At 36.4% G+C, this 23,619-nt stretch overlaps 1 protein-coding gene across 1 annotated transcript; it reads left to right on the forward strand.

The window, feature by feature from the left end:
* Nucleotides 1-8,903: 8,903 nt before the first annotated feature.
* Nucleotides 8,904-16,029, forward strand: LOC128507831 (beta-galactoside alpha-2,6-sialyltransferase 1-like). The gene is made up of 7 exons (XM_053478953.1): nt 8,904-9,050; nt 9,733-9,885; nt 10,076-10,340; nt 12,589-12,686; nt 12,765-12,866; nt 15,013-15,187; nt 15,691-16,029. Exons 1-7 carry the CDS (start codon nt 8,907-8,909, stop codon nt 15,933-15,935), a joined length of 1,182 nt encoding a protein of 393 aa, XP_053334928.1. The 5' UTR covers nt 8,904-8,906; the 3' UTR covers nt 15,936-16,029.
* Nucleotides 16,030-23,619: the final 7,590 nt, after the last annotated feature.

Raw genomic sequence — 23,619 nt, forward strand, 5'->3', positions numbered from 1 at the left:
AATATAGAAAATATTTGAAAAATGTATGAAGAAATATAAAACAATAAGAGCAGCTGAACGGGTAGGTATATTTATGTAATTTTTGTGTGGAATGGTGTTAGAATAAATAGTGATGAAAGAATGGTAATGTAATGGTAATGTAATGTCCACTGTTTGTGCAATCCACATATTTAAAGTGTCTAGTGCCGTGCAAAAAATGCTTAAAAAGTGATTTATTTAAAGTGACTTGTGACCACCAGGTGTAGTTGTGCAGTGGCCACTAGTGTAAACGAATGTCCAGAATGTCCAGTGTGTGTGTGTAAAAACCATATGTGTGTCAGTACTGTGTGGTGGTGTGATTGAGAGACCGTATCGCCTGTGGGAAGAAGCTCCTCCTCATTCTCTCTGTGTTGGCCTTCAGGGAGCGGAATCGCTTTCCTGACCTCAACAGAGAGAACAGTCCATTGTTGGGATGGCTGAGGTCCTTCACAATCTTCCTGGCCTTGGTCCAGCACCGCCTGCTGTAGATTGAGCGAGGTCAGGGAGCTCGGTGCGGATGATGCGCTCAGCTGATCGCACCACCCTCTGTAGAGCTCGTCTGTCCTGCATGGTGCTGTTCCCGAACCAGGTTGAGATGTTTCCCGTCAGGATGCTCTCTATGGTGCAGGAGTAAAAGTTCCTGAGCACCTTGGAGGGCAGTCGGAAGTCTCTCAAGCATCTGAGGTGGTAGAGACACTGCCAGGCCTTTTTCACCCTGGTGTTGATGTGACAGGATCACGACAGGTCCTGCGTGATGTGAACACCGAGGTATTTGAAGCTGTCCACTCTCTCCACTGGGCTCTCGTTGATGACGAGGGGGCTGGTAGTTCCTCTCCTGCTTAGTGCTGAAGTCCACTATCAGCTCCTTTGTCTTACTGACGTTTAGTAGGAGGTTGTTCCTCTGGCACCAGTTCTCCAGATTCCTAATCTCCTTCAGGTAGGCCGTCTCGTTGTTATCAGAGATCAGGCCCACCACGACGGTGTCGTCAGCAAACTTAATGATGGTGGTGGAGCTGGTAGTGGCCACACAGTCATATGTGTACAAAGAGTACAGCAGGGGGCTCAGAACACACCCCTGAGGGGCTCCAGTGCTGAGAGTGATGGAGGCTGAGACATGTCCGCCCATCCTTACTGCCTGTGGTCTGCCAGTTAGGAAGTTGGAGATCCACTGACACATAGATGAACTGAGTCCCAGGTGCTCCAGCTTGGTGGTGAGTGTGGAGGGAATTATGGTATTGAATGCAGAGCTGTAGTCGATGAACTATTAAATTAAACCTTTAAACAATTAAATAAGTCTGAGATCTGTCTGAAAACATTGAATCTTTCTGAAGGCTAAATCAAATTCAAATTCAAATTCAATTCAAAATGACTTTAATAAAATGATGTTGACAATGTTGAATAAATGACCCCATAATAGCATTGCAAAAACAGTATCATATAACAGTATATACCTTTATTTATAGCTTTTATACCATTTAACATCTGCTCTTACAACATGCAATCGCATGTACAGCTGTGAAACAAGGTAGAAAATATTATTTATTGATATGATTTAGGCTTGTATACATTGCAGTATCCCATATAAACTACTTTAATGTAATTTACTGTTCGCACATCATTCAAACTGCATAATGTCCAATTTCAAAGGACAGATCTCAGACTTATTTAATTGTTTAATGGTTTAATTTAATAGTTGGTAAATTACAATTTTCTAATCTTGATTTGGAGCTACACTTCCTAATCCCAGGAAAAAGATGTATTTCATTAATTTTAAAATCATTTTTGCAACAGTGTATTTTTTGTGCTATTCTGAAAGTAATTTCTAACTAAAAAAGAAAGACTAAGAAAGTAAATCTAACTTTCAAAAACACCCTAATACAACTTTAGTCCAATCATTTGAATTACATTTGCTGAAACATTTTAGTGCTACACTAATTTTGCTAATCAAATTGCAAATCTAAAGAGCAAAGTAGCTTAAAAACTGTGAAAATATATAAAAGAGGAATTGCTGTGTCTGCCTTTTTTTGTCTGCCTAAGTTACCTTATAAAACATCTTAAACATAAAACTTAGCAAATATAATTTATTGCTTGCAGTAGCAGGTGAGATAAATATAGTCTATTGTTACTGTAGATCATATGCAGGTGTGAGACTGCAAATAGTTGCCTCATCGTACTACACAAAAATCACTCTCCAACCACCAAAGAAGTAGACGACCTTTATTATCTTACGGAAAACATAATTGGGATTTAAAAAAAAAAGTTTTATTTTTGTTCGAGAAATTGGCAAAGAACATTAATTTCTTTTTTTTACCCTGTCTCCTTGCCAGTGGCTCAAATATTTTCCCTATTTGTGTGTGGTGTTTTATAGCAAAACTGACTAAAGAGAGTTACAGAGCGGAACTTTACTTCCTCTCAGCATCCGAGACGGGAAGCGGGGGAGTAAATAACCGCAGCACGCGCAGGTAGAAGACTCGCGCGCCCAGACGTCAAGAAGCGTTCCGGTTATAAAAAACAGTCTGTCATTCTGGGCTAATTCAAGAAAAAAACAATCAAGGTAAATTGTCTGGCTAGTCGTATTAGTGTTCTGTCGCTTAAACATTTCAGTTAAAATTGTGTTTACTATAGTAAGAAACAAAATTGCAGCAGTGCGTCGAGAAATTGAGAGAAAGGGAAAATTAAATAACAAAAAACAAACAACAGTAACAACACAGATGAATAAAGGAACGAGAGCATTTGTGGAAGGAAAGAAACAAAGGACAGTTTTAGATGGTAGCCATGCTCATAATGCAGTGGATTAACCTTGCCATTTAGTCATATGCAAATGATGGTTCTCTCTCTCGCGCGCGCGCGTGCGTGTTTCTTTCTGAGGTGTGAAAGAGGTAATTTAATTGTCACTTTGTTTTGCATTTGAATTCTTTATAAATAGTACTCTTAACGATTTTCCTTTCAGTGTACAATAAAAGTGTAAAGTGCCAGGTAGGAATAGCGGGACATAACTCTCCATAAGATTATACTGCTCAATAAACATGGGCTGTCAAATACATCTTGTCCACTTGTGACATCCATCCCCATTGTGGGGTTGGTTGTCTCTGTGTTTTTCAGTGGATAAAAAAAAAAAACCCGTAAATAACTGAATATCTGCATGCTAAGAATAGTTTATAAACATTTTAATGTTTAACTGTAAATAATAATAATATTAATAATAATAATAATAATAATAAAAACATGCTTAATAAAGATCTAATCACATGCAATTAAAAAAGTTTAAGTAGATCAGGTTTGTTGGGGCCGATCCCCAGCCACAGAAACCAGACTCGGCCTAGATGACCGACCGATTGCTGATCACGGGTATGTGAAACATAATAATTAGAGAGTATCATAAATTTAAAAGGTAACATAGGCAACATATTCCATCTCTTATTATTTTATGTAGGTTAGAAAGAAAATGAAACCAACAGCCTATGTTCGACTAAAGAGCAAGAAAAAGAGCAAAAATTTCTTAACTAGAATCAAGGAGCACTCTCACATGCCGTAATGCTAATTTCTGTTGCGACTGCATGAATGAAAAACAAATTAAAACTCCCAAATACTTTTAAATATACACCTAGGGATAGGGTAAAAGACTTCTCATTGTTTTTGTGGTAATGGTTTCAGCATTTTTACTCCCAGAGTAAGACGAGAGCTATTTGAGTGCTTTTGCTATAGGCGGTTGAATGAGGGTCAAGTTACAAGATTTAGCTGCTGCCTTTGAGGATAACTTTTCATATTTAGATTTTTCACAATGCCTTGTTCTTAAACGGCAAATAAGCTTTGTTGTGTTAAATATTTTGACAGATGTCCCATGTAGTTTCATGTGGTTTCACTTTAGAAATAAACTTTGCATATTGCAAATTTGATGTCTTTTAAAGAGACTTGGTAACATGCCCAGACTGCCAACTGAATGTGAATGTTGCTGCCGACTCATGTACTTTTCACCATCACAATAACATCGGTTTATGTGATTGGCCAGTTGAGAGACAACCGATCTGGTAAAATTAAGTGATGATCGTCCAATTCTAATCGGCAGCTAATCAGAGCACTCACCAAATTTTTTTTAAATGTTATGAAAAAAATATATAATTCATATTTTTATGGAGTGCCTTGTTACGTTAATAACATGGGTAAGGTCAGCAGTTGAAGGGACTGACCAATATCATGTAAGATTACTTTAAAGTAAATATGTAGGAACCGTCATCTGATCCTTAACTCCTTAATTTCTTTAATTTTTTTAAATGTGCACGTACTGGCTTATCCTTGGATTACACTTTTCCAGGTGTCAGGGAGAGATGCTAAGACAGATGCAAATGTAGTTAAAGCGCCTGTAATGCAAATGGACGCAGGCAAACAAATCTAAGACATACAGCAAGATCAAAATAGGTCAAGCAAAGAGTCAGGTGAATATCAAACAGGGTATCAAAGGCAAATCACAAAACAGAATATGAATATAGATGAATTCAAGGCCTTGTAAGTCCAGACAAAGTATACTAAGCACTATTTTGCAAATTCTTTCAGTCTAAAGTTTGTATACAGTACATACTGTAGGGTGTGGTAATGAATGAGGAAAGTGTGCATGAACTCAGGTGACTGCAAATGTAGCATCATAGGAGTGGTTCTCGCACCTGGTCAGCACCAGGGTTCGGAATCACTGCATTAGAGTTTATAGCTGGGCGTTGTTGTTTAAAACAGCCAGTTTCTGCAATCCTGGTGCATCCTGGGAAGTTTTTGGCCATGTAATCTTACCAGGGTTAAATAAATGAATGTGTTGTACTCTGCACAATAAACAGAAATTGTAAAATAGCAAATTGCACATTAAATAACACATTTAACCTCAAGTGAACACACTATATTTGTCCTCAAAAATACTGTTACCATACTCTGTGTGTGATAAGAGAACATGTAATTTGTTACTTTTACTCTTGATCATATCTGAAAAGAATAGACACAGAATCTTAAAATTAAGGTCACATCACTTATAATTCAGCTCTATGTCACTGTCTAACAGAGCTGCAAAGAATATACAGTATGTTACTGTATAGCCACAAAGTCATTCATAAACACTGTTCATATCTTCTCAAAAGCTCCAAATGGCTTGAATGCCAGGTTGCAATAGACTTAACCCCATGTTTGATTTGCTGTTCTCATGGAGTCCTACAGTAGGTCCTTGGTTAAGCCAATGTCTAACTATTGTTTGATTGTTCATATTACAGAAAGAGAGAGAGAGTGGTGTGTGTGTGTATTTGGGGGTGGCGGGGTGTTTATCAAAACTTAGCCGTCACTCCCCAGTACGGCTGTATTATGTGGTCTTTTGCTCTTCACCAAGCCACATGATGCACGTTTTTGTTTCTATGCTCAAACCTGACGGAAACTAATTCTAATGATTCTTCTGAACATAATTTTCACTTGTTTATTTGATATATATAGTCTACACAGAATACAGGATTCTGTTAACAAATTTAACATACATCTTTATTTATTTTCCTTTTCTAAGTTACGGTCAGGCACAGAAGTACAGATAGAATCAAGGTGGTGCTCAAGCTCTTGCACTTTTGCCCTCAGACTTGGTAATTGCCCTTTTTGCAGGATATTTTCCTAACAATTTTTAATTTGACATTATAGATGTTTAAATAAATGTTATTTTATCTCTTACAATCTAATTTTAACAGAAACCTGATTACAGTAATAACAACTGTATATGAGTACAAATCTTGTGATGTCACGGAATGTCCGCTCCAACCCCTCCCTCCCCCATTGACTTACATACCACAGCAACCAAATTACGCAGATCCAGCACCTTGCAGAGCAGCAGTCACACAGGTCCTTACCCAGTAGCCGAGTGTGAAAGAACAATAACAATTAGTATAAGATAAAGAGGCAGTGAGAGAAAGACTATTAAGAATAGCACACAAGAGAGCACAAGAGAGAGAGTGGCACTGTTTTGCATTTCTTCATCTCTTGAATTCGTCTCCACTCAGCCTCTCACCTTTGTGCTCATGCCATTTTCATCATTAAATACAAAGGCAGCATTGAGACCGACTTGCTTTGCGTGAAAAACAAAACCATGTAAATGCACCGCAGGTGTTAAAACTTAGGCCTTAAGCAGAAGAGGACACTAAGTTAGTTTAAGTTTATTTAGCAGAATAATATCGTATAATATTATATAGCTGTTGTATAATAATTTTAGGAAAAGGTTATTCCAAACTTCTTTCATTTATGGATGATGGAGGCCACTATGCTCTTAGGGATCTTTAATGCTGCAGAATTTTTTCCTACCCTTCTCCAGACCTGTGCCTTAAAACAATCCTGTCTTGGTGGTCTACAGACAATTCCTTGGACTTTATGGCTTGGTTTGTGCTCTAACATGCACTGTTAACTGTGGGACCTTAAACATGTGTGTGTGGCTTTCCAAGTCATGTCAAATCAACTGAATTTACCACAGCTGGGCTCCAGTTGAGTTGTAGAAACATCTCAATCATGAACAGTGGAAACAGGGTGCACCTGAGCTCAATTTTGAGAGTCATGACAAAGGCTGTGATCACTTATGTACATGTGATTTTTAATACATTTGCAAAGATTTCAAACAAACTAATTTCAGTTTTAAACAAACTTTGCCCTAAGTCCCCTGGGATAGGCTCCAGGCTCCCCTGCAACCCCGAATACAAGATAAAGTGGTATAGCTGATGAGTGAGTGATTAGAGTATATAATTTGGTCAATTAAGGGCAAAGTTTCTTAACTTCAAACCACAGAGCTCTTTGAACTGAATAGTTTCTTTAAAATTCAAGTTTTATTAGTCATGTACACAATCATTCACAGTATGATATGCAATTGACCCTTACCTAAAATGAAAAGATATAATTAACAATTGTAATTGAATAGAACAATTAAATTAAAGATAGAATTTCTAATAAAAATAAAATGAAAAAGGCCAAATTCCTTAACTTATGACTGGTCCAAGGTTTGGTCCAAGGTATATACAGTACAAGTGGTATATTTGCATATATACAGTGGTGTGAAAAACTATTTGCCCCCTTCCTGATTTCTTATTCTTTTGCATGTTTGTCACACAAAATGTTTCTGATCATCAAACACATTTAACTATTAGTCAAAGATAATATAATTGAACAAAAAATGCAGTTTTTAAATGGTGGTTTTTATTATTTAGGGAGAAAAAAAATCCAAACCTACATGGCCCTGTGTGAAAAAGTAATTGCCCCCTGAACCTAATAACTGGTTGGGCCACCCTTAGCAGCAATAAATGCAATCAAGCGTTTGCGATAACTTGCAATGAGTCTTTTACAGCGCTCTGGAGGAATTTTGGCCCACTCATCTTTGCAGAATTGTTGTAATTCAGCTTTATTTGAGGGTTTTTTAGCATGAATCGCCTTTTTAAGGTCATGCCACAACATCTCAATAGGATTCAGGTCAGGACTTTGACTAGGCCACTCCAAAGTCTTCATTTTGTTTTTCTTTAGCCATTCAAAGGTGGATTTGCTGCTGTGTTTTGGTTCATTGTCCTGCTGCAGCACCAAGATCGCTTCAGCTTGAGTTGACGAACAGATGGCCGGACATTCTCCTTCAGGATTTTTTGGTAGACAGTAGAATTCATGGTTCCATCTATCACAGCAAGCCTTCCAGGTCCTGAAGCAGCAAAACAACCCCAGACCATCACACTACCACCACCATATTTTACTGTTGGTATGATGTTCTTTTTCTGAAATGCTGTGTTACTTTTACGCCAGATGTAACGGGACACGCACCTTCCAAAAAGTTCAACTTTTGTCTCGTCGGTCCACAAGGTATTTTCCCAAACGTCTTGGCAATCATTGAGATGTTTTTTAGCAAAATTGAGACGAGCCTTAATGTTCTTTTTGCTTAAGTGGTTTGCGCCTTGGAAATCTGCCATGCAGGCCGTTTTTGCCCAGTCTCTTTCTAATGGTAGAGTCGTGATCACTGACCTTAATTGAGGCAAGTGAGGCCTGCAGTTCTTTAGATGTTGTCCTGGGGTCTTTTGTGGCCTCTCGGATGAGTTGTCTCTGCGCTCTTGGGGTAATTTTGGTCGGCCGGCCACTCCTGGGAAGGTTCACCACTGTTCCATGTTTTTGCCATTTGTGGGTAATGGCTCTCACTGTGGTTCGCTGGAGTCCCAAAGCTTTAGAAATGGCTTTATAACCTGTACCAGACTGATAGATCTCAATTACTTTTGTTCTCATTTGTTCCTGAATTTCTTTGGATCTTGGCATGATGTCTAGCTTTTGAGGTGCTTTTGGTCTACTTCTCTGTGTCAGGTAGCTCCTATTTAAGTGATTTCTTGATTGAAACAGTTGTGGCAGTAATCAGGCCTGGGGGTGACTACAGAAATTGAACTCAGGTATGATAAACCACATTTAGGTTATTTTTTAACAAGGGGGGCAATCACTTTTTCACACAGGGCCATGTAGGTTTGGATTTTTTTTCTCCCTAAATAATAAAAACCATCATTTAAAAACTGCATTTTTTGTTCAATTATATTATCTTTGACTAATAGTTAAATGTGTTTGATGATCAGAAACATTTTGTGTGACAAACATGCAAAAGAATAAGAAATCAGGAAGGGGGCAAATAGTTTTTCACACCACTGTACATGTGATCTCATCTTATAAATAATCACACATGTAAATCAAGTGTGTTCTAACTTGCAGCTTACAACAGTGTCTAAATAAATAAATAAATCTTTATATCCAGCATTATTTTTCTTTTGATTGTCTACTTTCTTCTTTCATGCTTTGCTTATTAACTAACACCTAATGTGTATGTCCTGAATGTAAATGAAATTGATAAAAATCCATGTCTTTCTTAGGTCACAGGTGCTGCTATGAATCATGTTAGCATGCTTTGGCAGTTGAGGCGTCGAGCTTGTCGAGGGGTTTTGTACATTGCCCTTTTTTGCATGATTATTGCTGTACTGTATACACTGTGTACTGAAAACAGTATACCTGCCATTGATGCCATCTTGGAGGTAAGGACAGTGACTCTGGCACGGCCAAGAGCACACACCATTGAAAACATATATGTTGGGTTTAAAAATTGAAGAGTGAAGCAAATCTGTCCGCTGTGCTTTGTCATGCTTTTCTGTTACCTGTCAGTAATGTAGTATCTGTATGTTCTCTAGTTTATATAGACAAAGAAGTATATAAGTCCTAAACTATTTTGTTAGTGAATACAATGTACTGTACATGCGTGTCACGTCCATCTGTTACTACAATAAAGACTTCAAGTCAGCGATCACTGCTGTGAGGAATATTATTTATTATAATATAACCATATATTATCAATTTTATTTATTGAATTATACAGAAAAGGCTCGTAAGTGCATAGGATTGCATACAGTTAGTGTTTTTGAGCATTGAAAAAAACATCAAATATATGGCTACCTGATTTAGACCACTTTGTAAATAGACTCTATCAAAAAAAGAAATCATAGACTTTAGAAATGTATTTCAACAAGATATAAAAATTGTCAGTTGTCATCTATGTCAAACAAATACAGTTTCAAGGGTTTGCTGTGTGAAAGCATTTGTATGATTTGGCGACCAGTACAATTTGGTCCTTAGCTTATAAATTATGCACAATTCAAAAGAATTGCTTTTAAGTGAAGACAAATTTTTTTTTTAAACCTTTTTGTTTCTCTCATCTATAAGACTATTTTATGGAGCCTAAGAAGAACAGACATATCCAGTCACAAAGTGAGTGATTTCTTTTTTGCCAAAGGGAAGGCTGGAGAGATATGGAATGATGAGATGTCTAGCAGCGTGCTGGGCATTAGGCTGAATAAGGTGGTGCAGAACTATCAGGTAAGAAGTGAATGAGATAGTATGATCTCTATTTTTGTAACTTATCCAAGAATAGTTTTAAAGAAAACTTAAACATGATTTCACTCTTTACTAAAGTGAATGCAATCTCTACACAAGACCTAACAACATTTTTATCACTATTTTGGTGTTTGAGCTTTCCATTTTGTAACAAAATCTTTTTCTAATTTAGGCAATGAATAAATATGGTGTAAATGTCTCTGCCTCACAAGGTAGAAAAAGAGGACAAAAACGAAATGGCCCAGAGCTCCTGTGCCAACTTAAAGAGATGGTAAAAATCACCACATTAACGCCAGAGATGGAGCCCTTTACTAAATTCCTCTGGGCCTCCCATCTGCCTACTCAACCCCTGACCTCTGCACTTGGCCCATTTAAAACATGCGCTGTTGTGACGTCTGCAGGTTCTCTGAGAGATTCTGGACTTGGGGAAGAGATTGGTGTGTATAATTTTCACCTTAATTTTGAGAACAAAATGAATACAAAATATTAACACCTAAATGAAACGCCTTACCCAACTTAAACATAATTGGTAAGCATTAGATTTGGAGTTGGTGTCAATAGGAGCTACAGCGATGACAGAAAGTTTTCAGACGTTTCACATTTTGTTTCATACTCATTTTAAATTAGATTTAAATCCTTTGGATTCTCATTATTCTACTCACAAAATTCCACAATGACAAAATAAAAAAAGGTGTTTATAGTGTTTTTGTTAAAGTATTAAAATGTTTTTTACATAAATTTACACATGACAACCTGCTCGGAGTTTGCCAAAAAAGCACCTGAAGTACGGGTGGTGATAATAGACAGTAACAGCACTGGGATGTTTAACTATGTATCACTCCATATCCCAGGTATTTCAATAACCATTAATCACACTAAATGTCGGTCACTAGCATGGGTGAAAGTAGGTTGTAATGGTCCACAATACTGAAGAAAGAACAACTGCCTGCCAAAACCCACATTCAAACCCAGTCACAAAAGCACTTCCTTCAAGAAAGCACATCTAATTATTTTATGTCACCGTAAACAACTCTTTGTTCTAGCCATTCCCAATCGGCTCTGAAACACTTGTGTTCTTTTATTCATGGCTACAAAGCTAACTAGTTCCTAACACAAGACAGAATACCAAATCGCTCTCCAACCCTACTTGATGCGTGCGACAAAGGATTGTACACACTACAGTGCATCCGGAAAGTATTCACAACGCATCACTTTTTCCACATTTAATGTCACAGCCTTATTCTAAAATGGATTAAATTCATTTTTTGTCTTAGAATTCTACACACAACACCTCATAATGACAACATAAACCATGTACAACTATCTCTGCAGCAATTCACCAATCAGGCCTATATGGTAGAGTGGCCAGACGGAAGCCACTCCTTAGTAAAAGGCACATGGCAGCCCGCCTGGAGTTTGCCAAAAGGCACCTGAAGAACTCTCAGACCATGAGAAACAAAATTCTGAGGTCTGATGAGCCTCTCTGGCCACTCTACCATATAGGCCTGATTGGTGGATTGCTGCAAAGATGGTTGTCCTTCTGGAAGGTTCTCCTCTCTCCACAAACGACCTTTGGAGCTCCGTCAGAGTGACCATCGGGTTCTTGGTCACCTCTCTGACTAAGGCCCTTCTCCCCCGATCACTCAGTTCAGATGGCCGGCCAGCTGTAGGAAGAGTGCTGGTGGTTTTGAACTTTTTTTCACTTAACGGATGATGAAGGCCACTGTGGTCATTGGCATCTTCAAAGCAGCAGGAATTTTTCTGTAACCCTCCCCAGATTTGTGCCTTGATACAATCCTGTCTCTGAGGTCTACAGACAATTCCTTTAACTTCATGCTTGGTTTGTGCTTTGACATGAACTGTCAACTGTGGGACATTATAAAGTCAGGTGTGTAACTTTCCAAATCATGTCCAATCAACTGAATTTACCACAGGTGGACTCCCAATTAAGCTGCCGAAACATCTCAAGGATGATCAGGGGGAACAGGATGCACCTGAGCTCAATTTTGCAAAGGCTGTGAATACTTACTGTATGTACATGTGCTTTCTCATTTTTTTTTTTTTTTTTTTTTTTATAAATTAGCAAAAATCTCAAGTAAACTTTTTTCATGTTGTCATTATGGGGTGTTGTGTGTAGAATTTTGAAAAATAAAATGAATTTTATCCCTTTTAGAATAAGGCTGTGACATAACAAAATGTGGAAAAAGTGATGCGCTGTGAATACTTTCCGGATGGACTGTAGCTTTCCATTCAATGCTTTATTTTTTTTTTGGTTTAACCCCGAAACCTGGAAGTTAACGCCATTTATATTATAAAAAGGAATAAGTGGAAATACAAAAAAAGACTTATGGGATTTACAGGACTGTCCACCACCTTTATGTTTTATTCTCCTCACCTTTTGGCAACATAGAATCGGTAAAAAAAAAATTATTTAAAACTACTTTCACCTCTGTTACACTCACTGTTGGTCACCAGCTCAACAGCATAACAGCTTGCAGAACTGCATCCGATTTTGCATAAAGTAAAAAAATAAACAGTTTCACACAATTAAACCATTATCAGTGTTTGACAGAAATCCAACATGCTAAATACAAAGACATCTTTACATTATTATTTAGCTTAATTTACTAATAAACAGGACAAAAACACCACAGCTTTAATCTACCTTATGAAATGCTATTACAGATGCCCATGATGCAGTGGTACGATTCAATGCTGCACCCACTGTGGGCTTTGAGAAGGACGTTGGGTCCAAAACTACAGTCCGTATAATAAATTCTCAGGTAATGTATTTTTAAATCCTTAAAAAAATGTATATTATGTAGCATGGGACAAATCTAATGACAGTGATTCACTATAAGGTAATGGCATCAGAAGATTTCCACTTCCTGTCCAGTTCATTATATAGAAATGGCTCTTTAGTGGCCTGGGACCCTGCTCCTTTTTCTTCTGACCTAAATGAGGTAAGCATGTTACTTCCTCATCATCTGTATGCCATTCTATTCAGTGTTGCCAGTTTAGTTCATCTTTCTCTAGATTTTATAACATTTGACACCCTAAAAAATACTGGGTTAAAAACAACCCAGTTTGGACTAACTACATGCTGGGTTAATGTAACCCAGCAAAATGGGTTATTTGTTTAACCCAGCAAGATGGGTTAAATATTCAACCCAAATGCTGGGTCATATTTAACTATAATGCTGGGTTAATTCTAACACATAAATTGGTCAAATGTTCTACCCAGATGCTGGTTCATTTCAACTGAAATGTTGCGTTAATTCTACCTCACAAATAGGTTATTATTATTTTCATGTTTTACAGTGAATCTGTAAAAAAATAAATTTAAAAAAACCTACCCATCTCTATTAAACAGTTAAATTACCTTGATATACTGGTCTATTACAAAAAGTTTTGCAAACCATACATGCATGCAATAAACATTCTATTTAATGTTCATAGAAAAAAACATTTATTTTTCAAAAGCACAAGAACAGATAATCAATAGCGACATCATTACTATACTATTACTCACAAGGGCAGAATGGAGTAATTGCACAAATAGGCTGAGGCAGCTTCTACAGAGCAGGATCTCCATCCAGCCCATTTTAACATACAAACACTGTCTATGACTTTTCAAGTAGGCCTCGCTATTTCATAGCAACATTACAAAAAGTCCTCTACAGGAGCACACTGCTTTGGATAGTTAATGTCAAAAATATAAAATGCCTTAAAGAACACATCAACCGCCCCAACCGAACCTGCAGTACCAAGCTGGCCCAGCTCCATGTAGAGGTTGACGGGCAGCCTTTCAATACCAAGTCCCAGCTAAGGTTAATTTCTGTTCTCAGAAACATGCCCTGTTGATTCTGAGTTAAGGAATGTTGACCCAAAATTTGAGCCTCCAGTGGCCTTGAGTTTCACTGATGTTTTGTCCTGGAGGTTGTCTTATGGTTGTTTTCTATAGGGCTCTGCGTACCCATTGAACTTTTGATATTTGTAACTTTTATGCTGACATTACAGTTTTACCTTGTTTTTAATTTCAGTGTTAGTAGTAGTTATAGTGTTTAAGCATTTCATCAGTGTGGTTTTCTGTTGTTATCTTCTTCACTGTTTGTGAAGCAAATCCATGATCCATGAAGTTCAGATGAGGTAAAAAGCATAATCATAATTAGTTTAAAGTCTTTCATTACTTAAAGATCAGCATTATTAGGAAAATATTCTGGGAAAAAGAGTTCTCTGTGTCCTGATGTAAGAAGTTGGACTCTTCATTTTACCTGTGATATGGAATCATGAGTAGTCTAACTTTTTAATGCATGAAGAAATATTCATTTTAATTAGAACTGGATGGAACGACACCAAAAAAAAGTATAAAGTTTTGTGACTTTATACCTGACAAAAAATGAGAGTAAAGTTTGGAAAAAAGTAAACACTTTGAATGAATGTGTTTTCATATTTGCAAAGTGAACAAAGTAAAACTTGTGCTTTCCAGTAGTAGCCTTCGTGGGGAGCAGTCTGTGGAATAATTTTTTATTTATTTTTTTTTTGTCAAAAAGAGATGGAACGAAAAAGTAAATTTATAAACATAAAAAATAAAATAACTCACCTCAAATTTAAAAACTGCAATTGATTAGAATCTTCTTCAAGTTACTTTTTTGGATCAGCTTTTTCAGTTATTCATAGCACTTCTGACACAAATCAGCGCATTGTTCAGTGCAGCTTCCTCATTCAACAGCTGCTTTCAGCCGGGTCTTACATTCATGTGTCCACATTGGCCAGCTGCTCTTGTGTGAGTGTTACAAGAGTGTGTCCTCATAAAGCAGTTTTTAAATCCGTTTAGTTTGTCTAGACAGCTGTTGTTTTTCTGGGATCAGGACTGGCTCTGCTTGTTATGTAAACTTTTTTGAAGAATTAGGGCTATAAATGTATATGAAATAACTCTAAAGTCATTCTAATGACTATGAATAAGAATTGGGAATTACAACAGGGAAACTACTGCTGCTCCCTCAAAAAACAGTAATATATAATGGGAAAGATCAATGCAATCTGAATGAATACACTAAGAAACATAAATACTATAAATGACTGAACTTTTGACTCATTATTTGTTAGTGGTACAACAAGACGGATTATCCAATATTTAAACAGTATCAGCGGTACAGACGACTGCACCCCCAACAGCTGTTTTATATCATACATCCCAGCATGGAATGGCAGCTGTGGAAGCTTCTACAAGATAACATGGCTGATGCGATTCAGAAGAACCCACCTTCCTCAGGTCTGCTAGGTATGTGATGTTCAGTTTTATAGGTACTTACAATAATGACAATACGATAGGGAAAATAATTGGTTATTTTTTACGTACTTTTGTGAATTCTTCAATTTAATATCTTTATTAGACACATAGTAAAACATAGTAACTTACAAAAAATCATTCCATAATAATTTGAGATCTACTAATTAGCAAATTTAACATGTTTGCAGCCAAAGATGCTATACAATATCTCCAAATTATCCATCCAACTTGCATGTGCCTGTTTACATAGCAGCTATAATTTTCTTAGTATAGAATTTTTGTTTGTTCTGCATGGCCAAAAAAAGCCAGAGTTCGTATTTAAATAAGAAAAAAGAATTCTTATTTCTTACTTAAAGAAACCAAAATAGACATTCCATTAATTGCAAATTTCTCCAGTACATGAAGATGAAGATCAACATAAATAAACACAATACAATCATGTTCAGTGCTGCACAGTGACCAGTTCTGTAAAAAAAAAAATCTGTTTCCCCTAGGAACAGTACTGATGATGTCAGTATGCGACATCGTCCATGTCTATGAGTTCCTGCCGTCACGACGCAGAACTGATCTCTGCCACTACTATGAGAACTTCAGAGATGCAGCCTGCACCTTGGGAGCCTATCACCCTTTGCTCTATGAGAAGAACCTGGTGAAGAGGATGAACCAAGGTTCTGACCATGACATCTACAGTCGTGGCAGGGTGACACTACTCGGATTTAACACATTTGATTGTATGTAGTTTCAGCTCTTCTAACTGAAACACTGTATTTATTCAATTTAGGATTTGAAATGTTACTATGAGGGGCGTTCAAGTTAATCCGGAACAGAAATTTCTTGTGATTGAAAGTGTAAAACTGATTTTTAAAACTACAAGCACAGTATGGTGATGAGTCATTTTCAGATGAGACACAGTAAAATGTGTGCATGGTGCAAACAGTTCAAAGGCTATGAATGACAATTCCAGCCGAGGTGGCTCGGAGCCCATTGCAGTCGCTCCCATGAAAATCGATGACTAATTAGATGCATCTGTTACACCTGGAACTGTACACACAATTGCAAATACCACTTGCGCATTACAGGACCTTGGCTGAGAGTTATTGCCATCTCCGGTCATACTACATGTTGAGGAATATATTGCTTGGCAAAAAAAAGTCATGTTCTGGATCTAACAAATCAAATTGGATAATTACTGCTGTAATTAATATAATTAAACTGCCAACGAGGTATATAGTCATAACTTATGCAGTGAAACTTAAACTCTCTGCTATGTCAGAAGATACAGTACCTTCAAAAGTATTTATACCCCTGGAACGTTTTTACATATTGACATGTTACTACCATAAATGTAAATTTATTTTAATGGGATTTTATGTGATAGAACCACACAAAGTGGCACATACTACTAAATGGTTTACAAACTTTTTTCCAAATTAAAATCTGCAAAGTATTGTTTGCATTTGTATTTATTCCCCCTAAATCAATACTTCATAGATCCCTTTTTCGCTGCAATTAGAGTTGCAAGTCTTTTGGGATATCTCCCTACCTGCTATGCACGTTTTTGCAAAATAGCTTAAGCTCAGTCAGATTGGATGAAGAACATCTATGAACAGCAGTTTTTAAGTGGACTTTGACTGGGCCATTCTAACACATAAATATGCTTTTATCTAACCCATTCCATTGTACAGTAGCTCTGGCTCTATATTTAGGGTGAAAATGAAAGTGAACCTGTGCCCCAGTATCAAGTCTTTTACAGACTCTAATAGGTTTTCTTCTTAATTTGCTTTGCTTTTTGTTCCATTCATCTTCCAATCCATTCTGATCAGCTTCTCTATGTCTGCTGAAGAAAAGCATCTCCACGACATGATGCTGCCACCACAATGCACAGAGTTAGTTTTCTGCCACATATAGCGTTTTGCAGTTAGGCCAAAAAGTTACATTTTGGTCTCAACTGACCATAGCACCTCCTTCCACATGTTCGCTTCACAGAGCAGCTGTATTTATACTGAGATTAAATTACACAGTGGTGGGCTCTATTTATTAATTAGGTGATTTCTGAAGGCCACTGGATTTTTGTAAGGGGGATCAGAGTAAAGGGGGCTGAAAAGTTCTGAAAAGGGTTATAAATACTTTTCAAGAGACTGTATGTCCTGTGGTCATAGCAAAGGTGTTACTCTGTTTCAGGAGTGTTTGACTGATAGTACTTTAGTCTACTTCAGTCTTGGTACAGTACTTAGGTAATAACCACATAACCCAATGTATGGAGCTATCCAAGACGGAAACTTTAAAGTCTTTTTGTATTTTTTATTTATTTTTGGCTGGGCAGTGTATTTCTCCCTATTACCAAGCACTAGTAAAATACTAGAATATGTGTATTTATGTAGCAGAGGATTTTATATTCTGCAAAATTAAAAGTCCAGTTTGACTTCAATGCCCCTCGTATGTTGCAAACTTGTACATGTGTGTATTTGTGTGCATATGTAATCTTTTTATATCATCTCAGGAACTTTTGGTTTGCTACTAACACTTAAAATCAAAATGTTTGATATCTGTAAATCCACTTTATTTATTGATTTGATTTGTCTGCCTAAACTGATCTTATTTTTTAGGTGTGTTTAGTCTGCGGGAAGAGAGGACTATTTTAAAAAATAGTCTGGAAATACTCAGATTGTGCAGTCATTGAGTTTCCAGTAGCACTATATTTATTAGTATTGTTTTTTCTTGATGTCTTTTCTACCTTGATGGTATCCAAACACTAGTAAAATGCTGGGCTAAGTGCACTGGAGTAGCAAGGAATTATATAGAGAAATAAAGGTTCTTTTTACTTTTTTAACTGTGTTCTGTTATTCCGCACAATCATTAGTCCTGGTTTGACTTGAACACCCCTCATATATTATTTATTGCATGATTCCATATATGGCTACTGCAAGCTGATGTGTAGAAAGCTGGTGCCCTCCCTGTGAGCTACTGTATACATACAGTATGTTTGTTTATAGACTTTTTCATAATGAGATTGCAAATTGCTTGAATACTGTACCTAAAGAGCATTTATTTGACTTAACCTGTTTAAATTGATGTCTACTTTGGTGTGATTGTCTAAAGTTGGTCAAAAGAGAATATTTAAATTTCAAAATATCCACATAATGACTAAACAGTTAGGATATGCCATATTATGCAAAAGTCAGAGAACACATTTTTGTTTTTGAATGGACATTCTGTATTAATATTTATACAAGGTGGGTAAAAAGTAACTAGGCATTAAAAAAATGAAGTCCATATTTATAATACAAATTTATTTGAATAAATTGTACATGTACTGCCTCCAAGTACTCCAGTGTGCAAGACTTTGTCTCGTAAACTTCCTCCTTTGGATAGCTCCATAGGAAAATATCACATTGAGTGTGATCTGGACATTTTGGAGGCCATTCTTGAGATCTGTGTCGTCCCAGCCAACATCCTGGAAAATGCTGGAGGACACACTGGAGGACTTTAAGGCATGGATTTAAGTGGTTCTCAGCAATATCCTAATGGCTTACTTTAGAAGTGCATTCCATCCCTGGCTGTTTGAGGAAACTGGTTGACGCCATGTTAAGATATTAATATTTACTTATTTTTTCACAAGTACAGTTACATGTGCAGTTAGTTTTAATAATTTTGTATTTATTACCAATTTTTAATGCCTTGCTACATTTTACTCACTATGTGTATTTGATGGTTAACAGTAATGATTAGAAAATATATAGTACATTATCCAGTCAAACTATCAAGCACAAACTTTCTTTCAGCTGCTCCTGTCAAGCGGTCACCACAGCAGTCCATCTGATCTGCACACAACTTTAGCACAGGTTTTGTGTCAAGTGTCCTTCCTGACCCAGTCCTCCCATTTTGCCCAGGCTTGGGACCGTCAATGCAAGCAGTGGCTGGGTAGTATTTGGTATTATATAATTAGAACCTCTTTTAGACATAACTTCATTAGAGCAGTATAGTCTCTTTTTTATAGCGTGAACAAAAACCTGCTCTTCCACTTAAACCCTACTCAAGCCAAGGTAAAGCACTTTACTTATAATCGACAACCAAATGTTTATTAAAAACAAGGCTAGTATCCTAAATACACATGAACACATGCTTTTTTTATTTTCATTTGCATCTAAGGCTTAGATGGTTTATCCAGGGCAGCTTAGTAAATTCCTTTGTATTCTCTGTTAGAAAGTAAATCCTGACGCTGTTTTACAATTTCATGGACTAAGAGGAACATCAGTCTAAAATGTTTTTTTTAATTTTTTTATTTTTATTAGAATGCTAATTTAAACGGTTCAGGAAGAAACTTCTGTGTTTAAACATTTAGGGTTATTCCATTCCACCATCTACTGTATATGCCAGAATGTAAAAAGCACCTTAATGCATGCCTTTCTTGTACCCTGAGAGATGTGAGACCAGTCAAGCTGTACTAGTGGAGCAGAAAAAGCATGGTTAGTGCATGGCGCAATAAGTTCTTAATAATAATAATAATAATAATAATAAATTTAATCTAAAATGCACTTTATATTTGAAGCAAATCTTAAAGTGCTACGAATTAATTTAACTCGAAAGCTGTGATAAAAAGATAAGTTTTAAGACCAGACTCATACTCTTTGAGGTGAGTACGCGCTGGTTTGTCTTTATAGGCAAGCATCAGTGTTTTAAATCTGTTGTAAGCAGCTACAGCAAATATATATGGAGAGAAAGAGACCTGAGAAGTTTTTGTAATAATTCTCCAGATTTAATTATTTTACATTTATTCAAATTTGTATGTGTTCCCACATTTATTAATTTCCACATTATCAGTATTTATTTCCATTTTTATGTCATTGCCTAATCTACTGAAGCGTTCACATATAGATTGTTCTAGTCTTAGGTGTAGCCTGCTGTGGCAAATTTGTGGTCAATAGTGTTTGCATTAAGAAATTTGCCCGACATAGCTGTAAATGCTTAACCAGATAACTTGTTATTTCAAGTGGAGGCTATCAGAACATACAAATATAGACCCAAGTGTGACCTCAATACTATAGTATTTTTTTATGTCGGGTTAGGTAAGCCTTTATTTGTCACATATACAGTACTGCACAGTGAAATTCTTTCTTCACATATCCCAGCATAACTGGGGTCAGAGCCATGATGCAGCACCGCTGGAACAGATAGGATGAAGAGCTCAACAGTGGTAACCTCATGGAGCTCGAACCGCTGACTTTTTTAATCAATAGCTCAATGACCTAACCCTGTGAGCTACCACTGCCCCTGTTAAGGTGTATTACTCCCACCTGCTGGGTTATTGTGCAGTTGTCTAAGTTATACTAGGGGCATGAATCTAAACAAAGATAAATAATAATAAAAATGAACAAATTACATTCAATAAGAGTAAATATAAAAATGTATAAGTAGGACAAAATAAAAAACGGACAAAAATGTGAATAGAAAAGAATAAATTTAGATAAATAAATAATTTGTCAAATGATTGAGTGCATTTTATTTATTTTTCTATTTCTGTGCATATTTATTAACACTTTAATTTAGTAATCCCTGTTTTTAACCCTTAATCCTGGCAGTTTTGTTCCTCCTTTAAACTGGGCTTTTTTATGTTGTTACTGTGAACAATTTTTTAATATTACAGCTCATTGCAGTACTCTGTCTACACATTTTTTATAGTTTATACTTTACTTCTACTCCCCCTCAGCAAATTCTAAACCCTATAATCTTATTTGCTGTAAAGCTATTGAAAAATAATATATTTTTTTAAAGTATATATGATTAGTGTGAATATGGAAGACCTTAAAATCTATTTAGGGCAAAGCTTTTACTTTAGTTATTACATTAGCTGTAACCAGACAGCTGGATGCCTCAGGACAAAAAAAATTGTGTGTGTGTGTGTGTGTGTGTGTGTGTTTGTGAGAGAGAGAGAGAGAGAGAGAGAATACCTAGCTAATACCTAGAAAGAGAGACCGCGGTGAAAGACTAACACAAGATCCTAACATTAAATAGATTTTCATCACCTGTTCTTGAAGCCCCTTTAAACACTGTCATAGGCTAAATGATTTGATATTCTCAGAACATGTTGGAAAAAAATAATGAAGGAGAAGAAATAACTGAGAAGAACTTTTTATTTCTAAATCATAAACAATGAGTCACAATGTACTTTTCTTTCAGTAAAAATTTAAAAAGAGCTTTATCAGGCACTACAGGTTTACCACATCTTAAAAAACAAATGAGTAAATAGATCCTTGAAGGACCTATTTCCCCAGGTGGAACTCAACAGTGTCTTAAGAATGAAAACATGAATAAATTTAAAAAAAAATCTAGCTTTAAAAAAAAAAAGAGTAGGCACAAATGGCCAGAAAGTGAATGATTTTGTTTCAAAAGGGAAGGTATGGAATGAAGAAATGCTGGGTAAAAAGCTGAAGACGGTGGTGCAGAACTATCAGGTGAATTTATGAAACTGATGGAATTGTATCTTGTGAAATAATTATATGAGAATTTTTGTCTGGCAGGAGATTTTGTGAATGCAATATTAAGATGGTGGATTTGTTCAAAATAATTGAAAAGGCATGTCGAAAAAACAGTAAATACTCTTACTGAAAATAATCCGCAGGAACTCGCTTTCATTATTTTACTGTGTAAAATGCATCATAAGTACCTTCAGCTGTGACCAACTTGCCTTAAGTAAGAATTACATTGTCAGTTGATGTTCTTCCCTGATAAAAATGGGTTGTAACACAAAGTGCTTTAAAATTTATTTATTTATTTAGGTAAAGGTTGGGTAAAATCTAGAGTCCCAATGTTAACACAAATGTTTGACATTTATAGCTTAATATGAACTAAATACAATTGCTGGAGAAATTGTTAAGTAGGGGTGTACACCACTTTTTCTGTGCAGAACACAAAAAAATGGCTGGATCGAGCCCATACGAGTACAGGTAACTTTGAGAGTGTGAGTGGGGAGGGGGCGTGGCCTGGGACACTTGCTGCAACCACCCTTCCCCATGCATGTGATACTCACAGGCACAGAGAATGTGTTTGGGATAAAATTCAAATGACACTGCACTCCTGTGCTACTTTTACTTATAACAGAGAAACTATTAATGGTAGCTATAGTTCTTGAATTGTTTGAGAGAGAAGGCTTAACACTTATGGAATGACAGGTTTCATATGTGTATTTCAAGAATTGAATGCATGCTGGGTTATTTTCCAAAGGTTGAAAAGGCATTTTTGTCTCTGTGTGTGCACTCTATAAATCCCATTGTGGTATATTGAGTGATTGTTGCACTAAATTCAGAGCCATATTTGGAGGGGTAAATTTTTTTTATTGATATGATTTTTACCAAGCCCGTGGGATTGGCAGATCTTATTTTACAGTCAGATTTTTTTTTTAAATGAGCGAGCTATAGGCATCACAGGATCAAAGTGGCTATTTTTGTTCCGTTGCACTCAGAAGACCTGGGTGAAAATTTCAATATGTTTTGTGGGTGTGCATTCAAAATTCAGGGCAATACAGCTGCCCAGTCCCGTATTGAAAAAATATGGAATTTGGAAAAAAATAATAGCACACTATTCCCAGTGGGACATGACCTGCATTCTTCCACCAAGGTTTTTGTGCTTTAAAACTAACAATAACAACAGTGTTGGCGCCCCTACTTACTAAACCTTCTTTGAAAGTTGCTTGATTGGTAACCATTTCCATCAGACCACACACTGATGAGTGTTTTGCACTGGGAGAGTATGTTTGACCAAACCCTTAGTAGGGTTGACAGCCATCTTGTATAATATTGTTCCATATGGGAAAATAGGATTTTCCTGTATTGAAAAATAAAATACATCTCATATCAAATTAATACAGGGCATGATTTGTCCTGCATTTTCCTACATATTGTTAGTTAGGGCGCCCTTAGTCTCTGATGGACTAGAATGAGTCATATTCAGCATTTAGCTTTGGAAAAGCAGTGCAACATTGTGCCCATAATTCCCATTTTCTCCAGGAATTGTCTAATTGTATTCATCCACTAGTAAGAAAACATGGTAGTAAATTAAATTAAACCAGTTTCATAAGAAATTGTAAAAAGATAATGTACCTTTGGTGAGCTTGCATATCAGCATTGTCATTGCTCTGGTAACGGAAACTCAGTCATGCATTTCATAAAAATATTTCAACAGCAGAAACTTATATATGATATGGTCTTGTCTTGGGTAATGAATTGTACAGACTGTACAAACTGTACAGTTTACTGTCAAACCACTGTAGGTAATAATACCTTTTAAGCTGCTAAAGAGCAGAGACAAATTACTTAACACCATAAAATGGTCTTAGTGAATATCTATATTAGTCTATCCTATATACTGTATATATTATAATTCATAGATATTAGCTTTTGTTTTACTTTGTTAAAATTTTGTTCATT

Source organism: Clarias gariepinus, chromosome 19 (assembly GCF_024256425.1).
Source record: "Clarias gariepinus isolate MV-2021 ecotype Netherlands chromosome 19, CGAR_prim_01v2, whole genome shotgun sequence".
Classification (NCBI taxonomy): domain Eukaryota; kingdom Metazoa; phylum Chordata; class Actinopteri; order Siluriformes; family Clariidae; genus Clarias; species Clarias gariepinus.

Excerpts from the sequence above, each read along its gene's own strand:
- LOC128507831 (XM_053478953.1), top strand. The coding sequence starts at position 8,907 with ATGAATCATGTTAGCATGCTTTGGCAGTTGAGGCGTCGAGCTTGTCGA. Across the intron at positions 12,867-15,012 it reads TTTCTTCTGACCTAAATGAG|TGGTACAACAAGACGGATTA; the intron begins GTAAGCATGTTA and ends ATTATTTGTTAG. Across the intron at positions 15,188-15,690 it reads ACCTTCCTCAGGTCTGCTAG|GAACAGTACTGATGATGTCA; the intron begins GTATGTGATGTT and ends TGTTTCCCCTAG.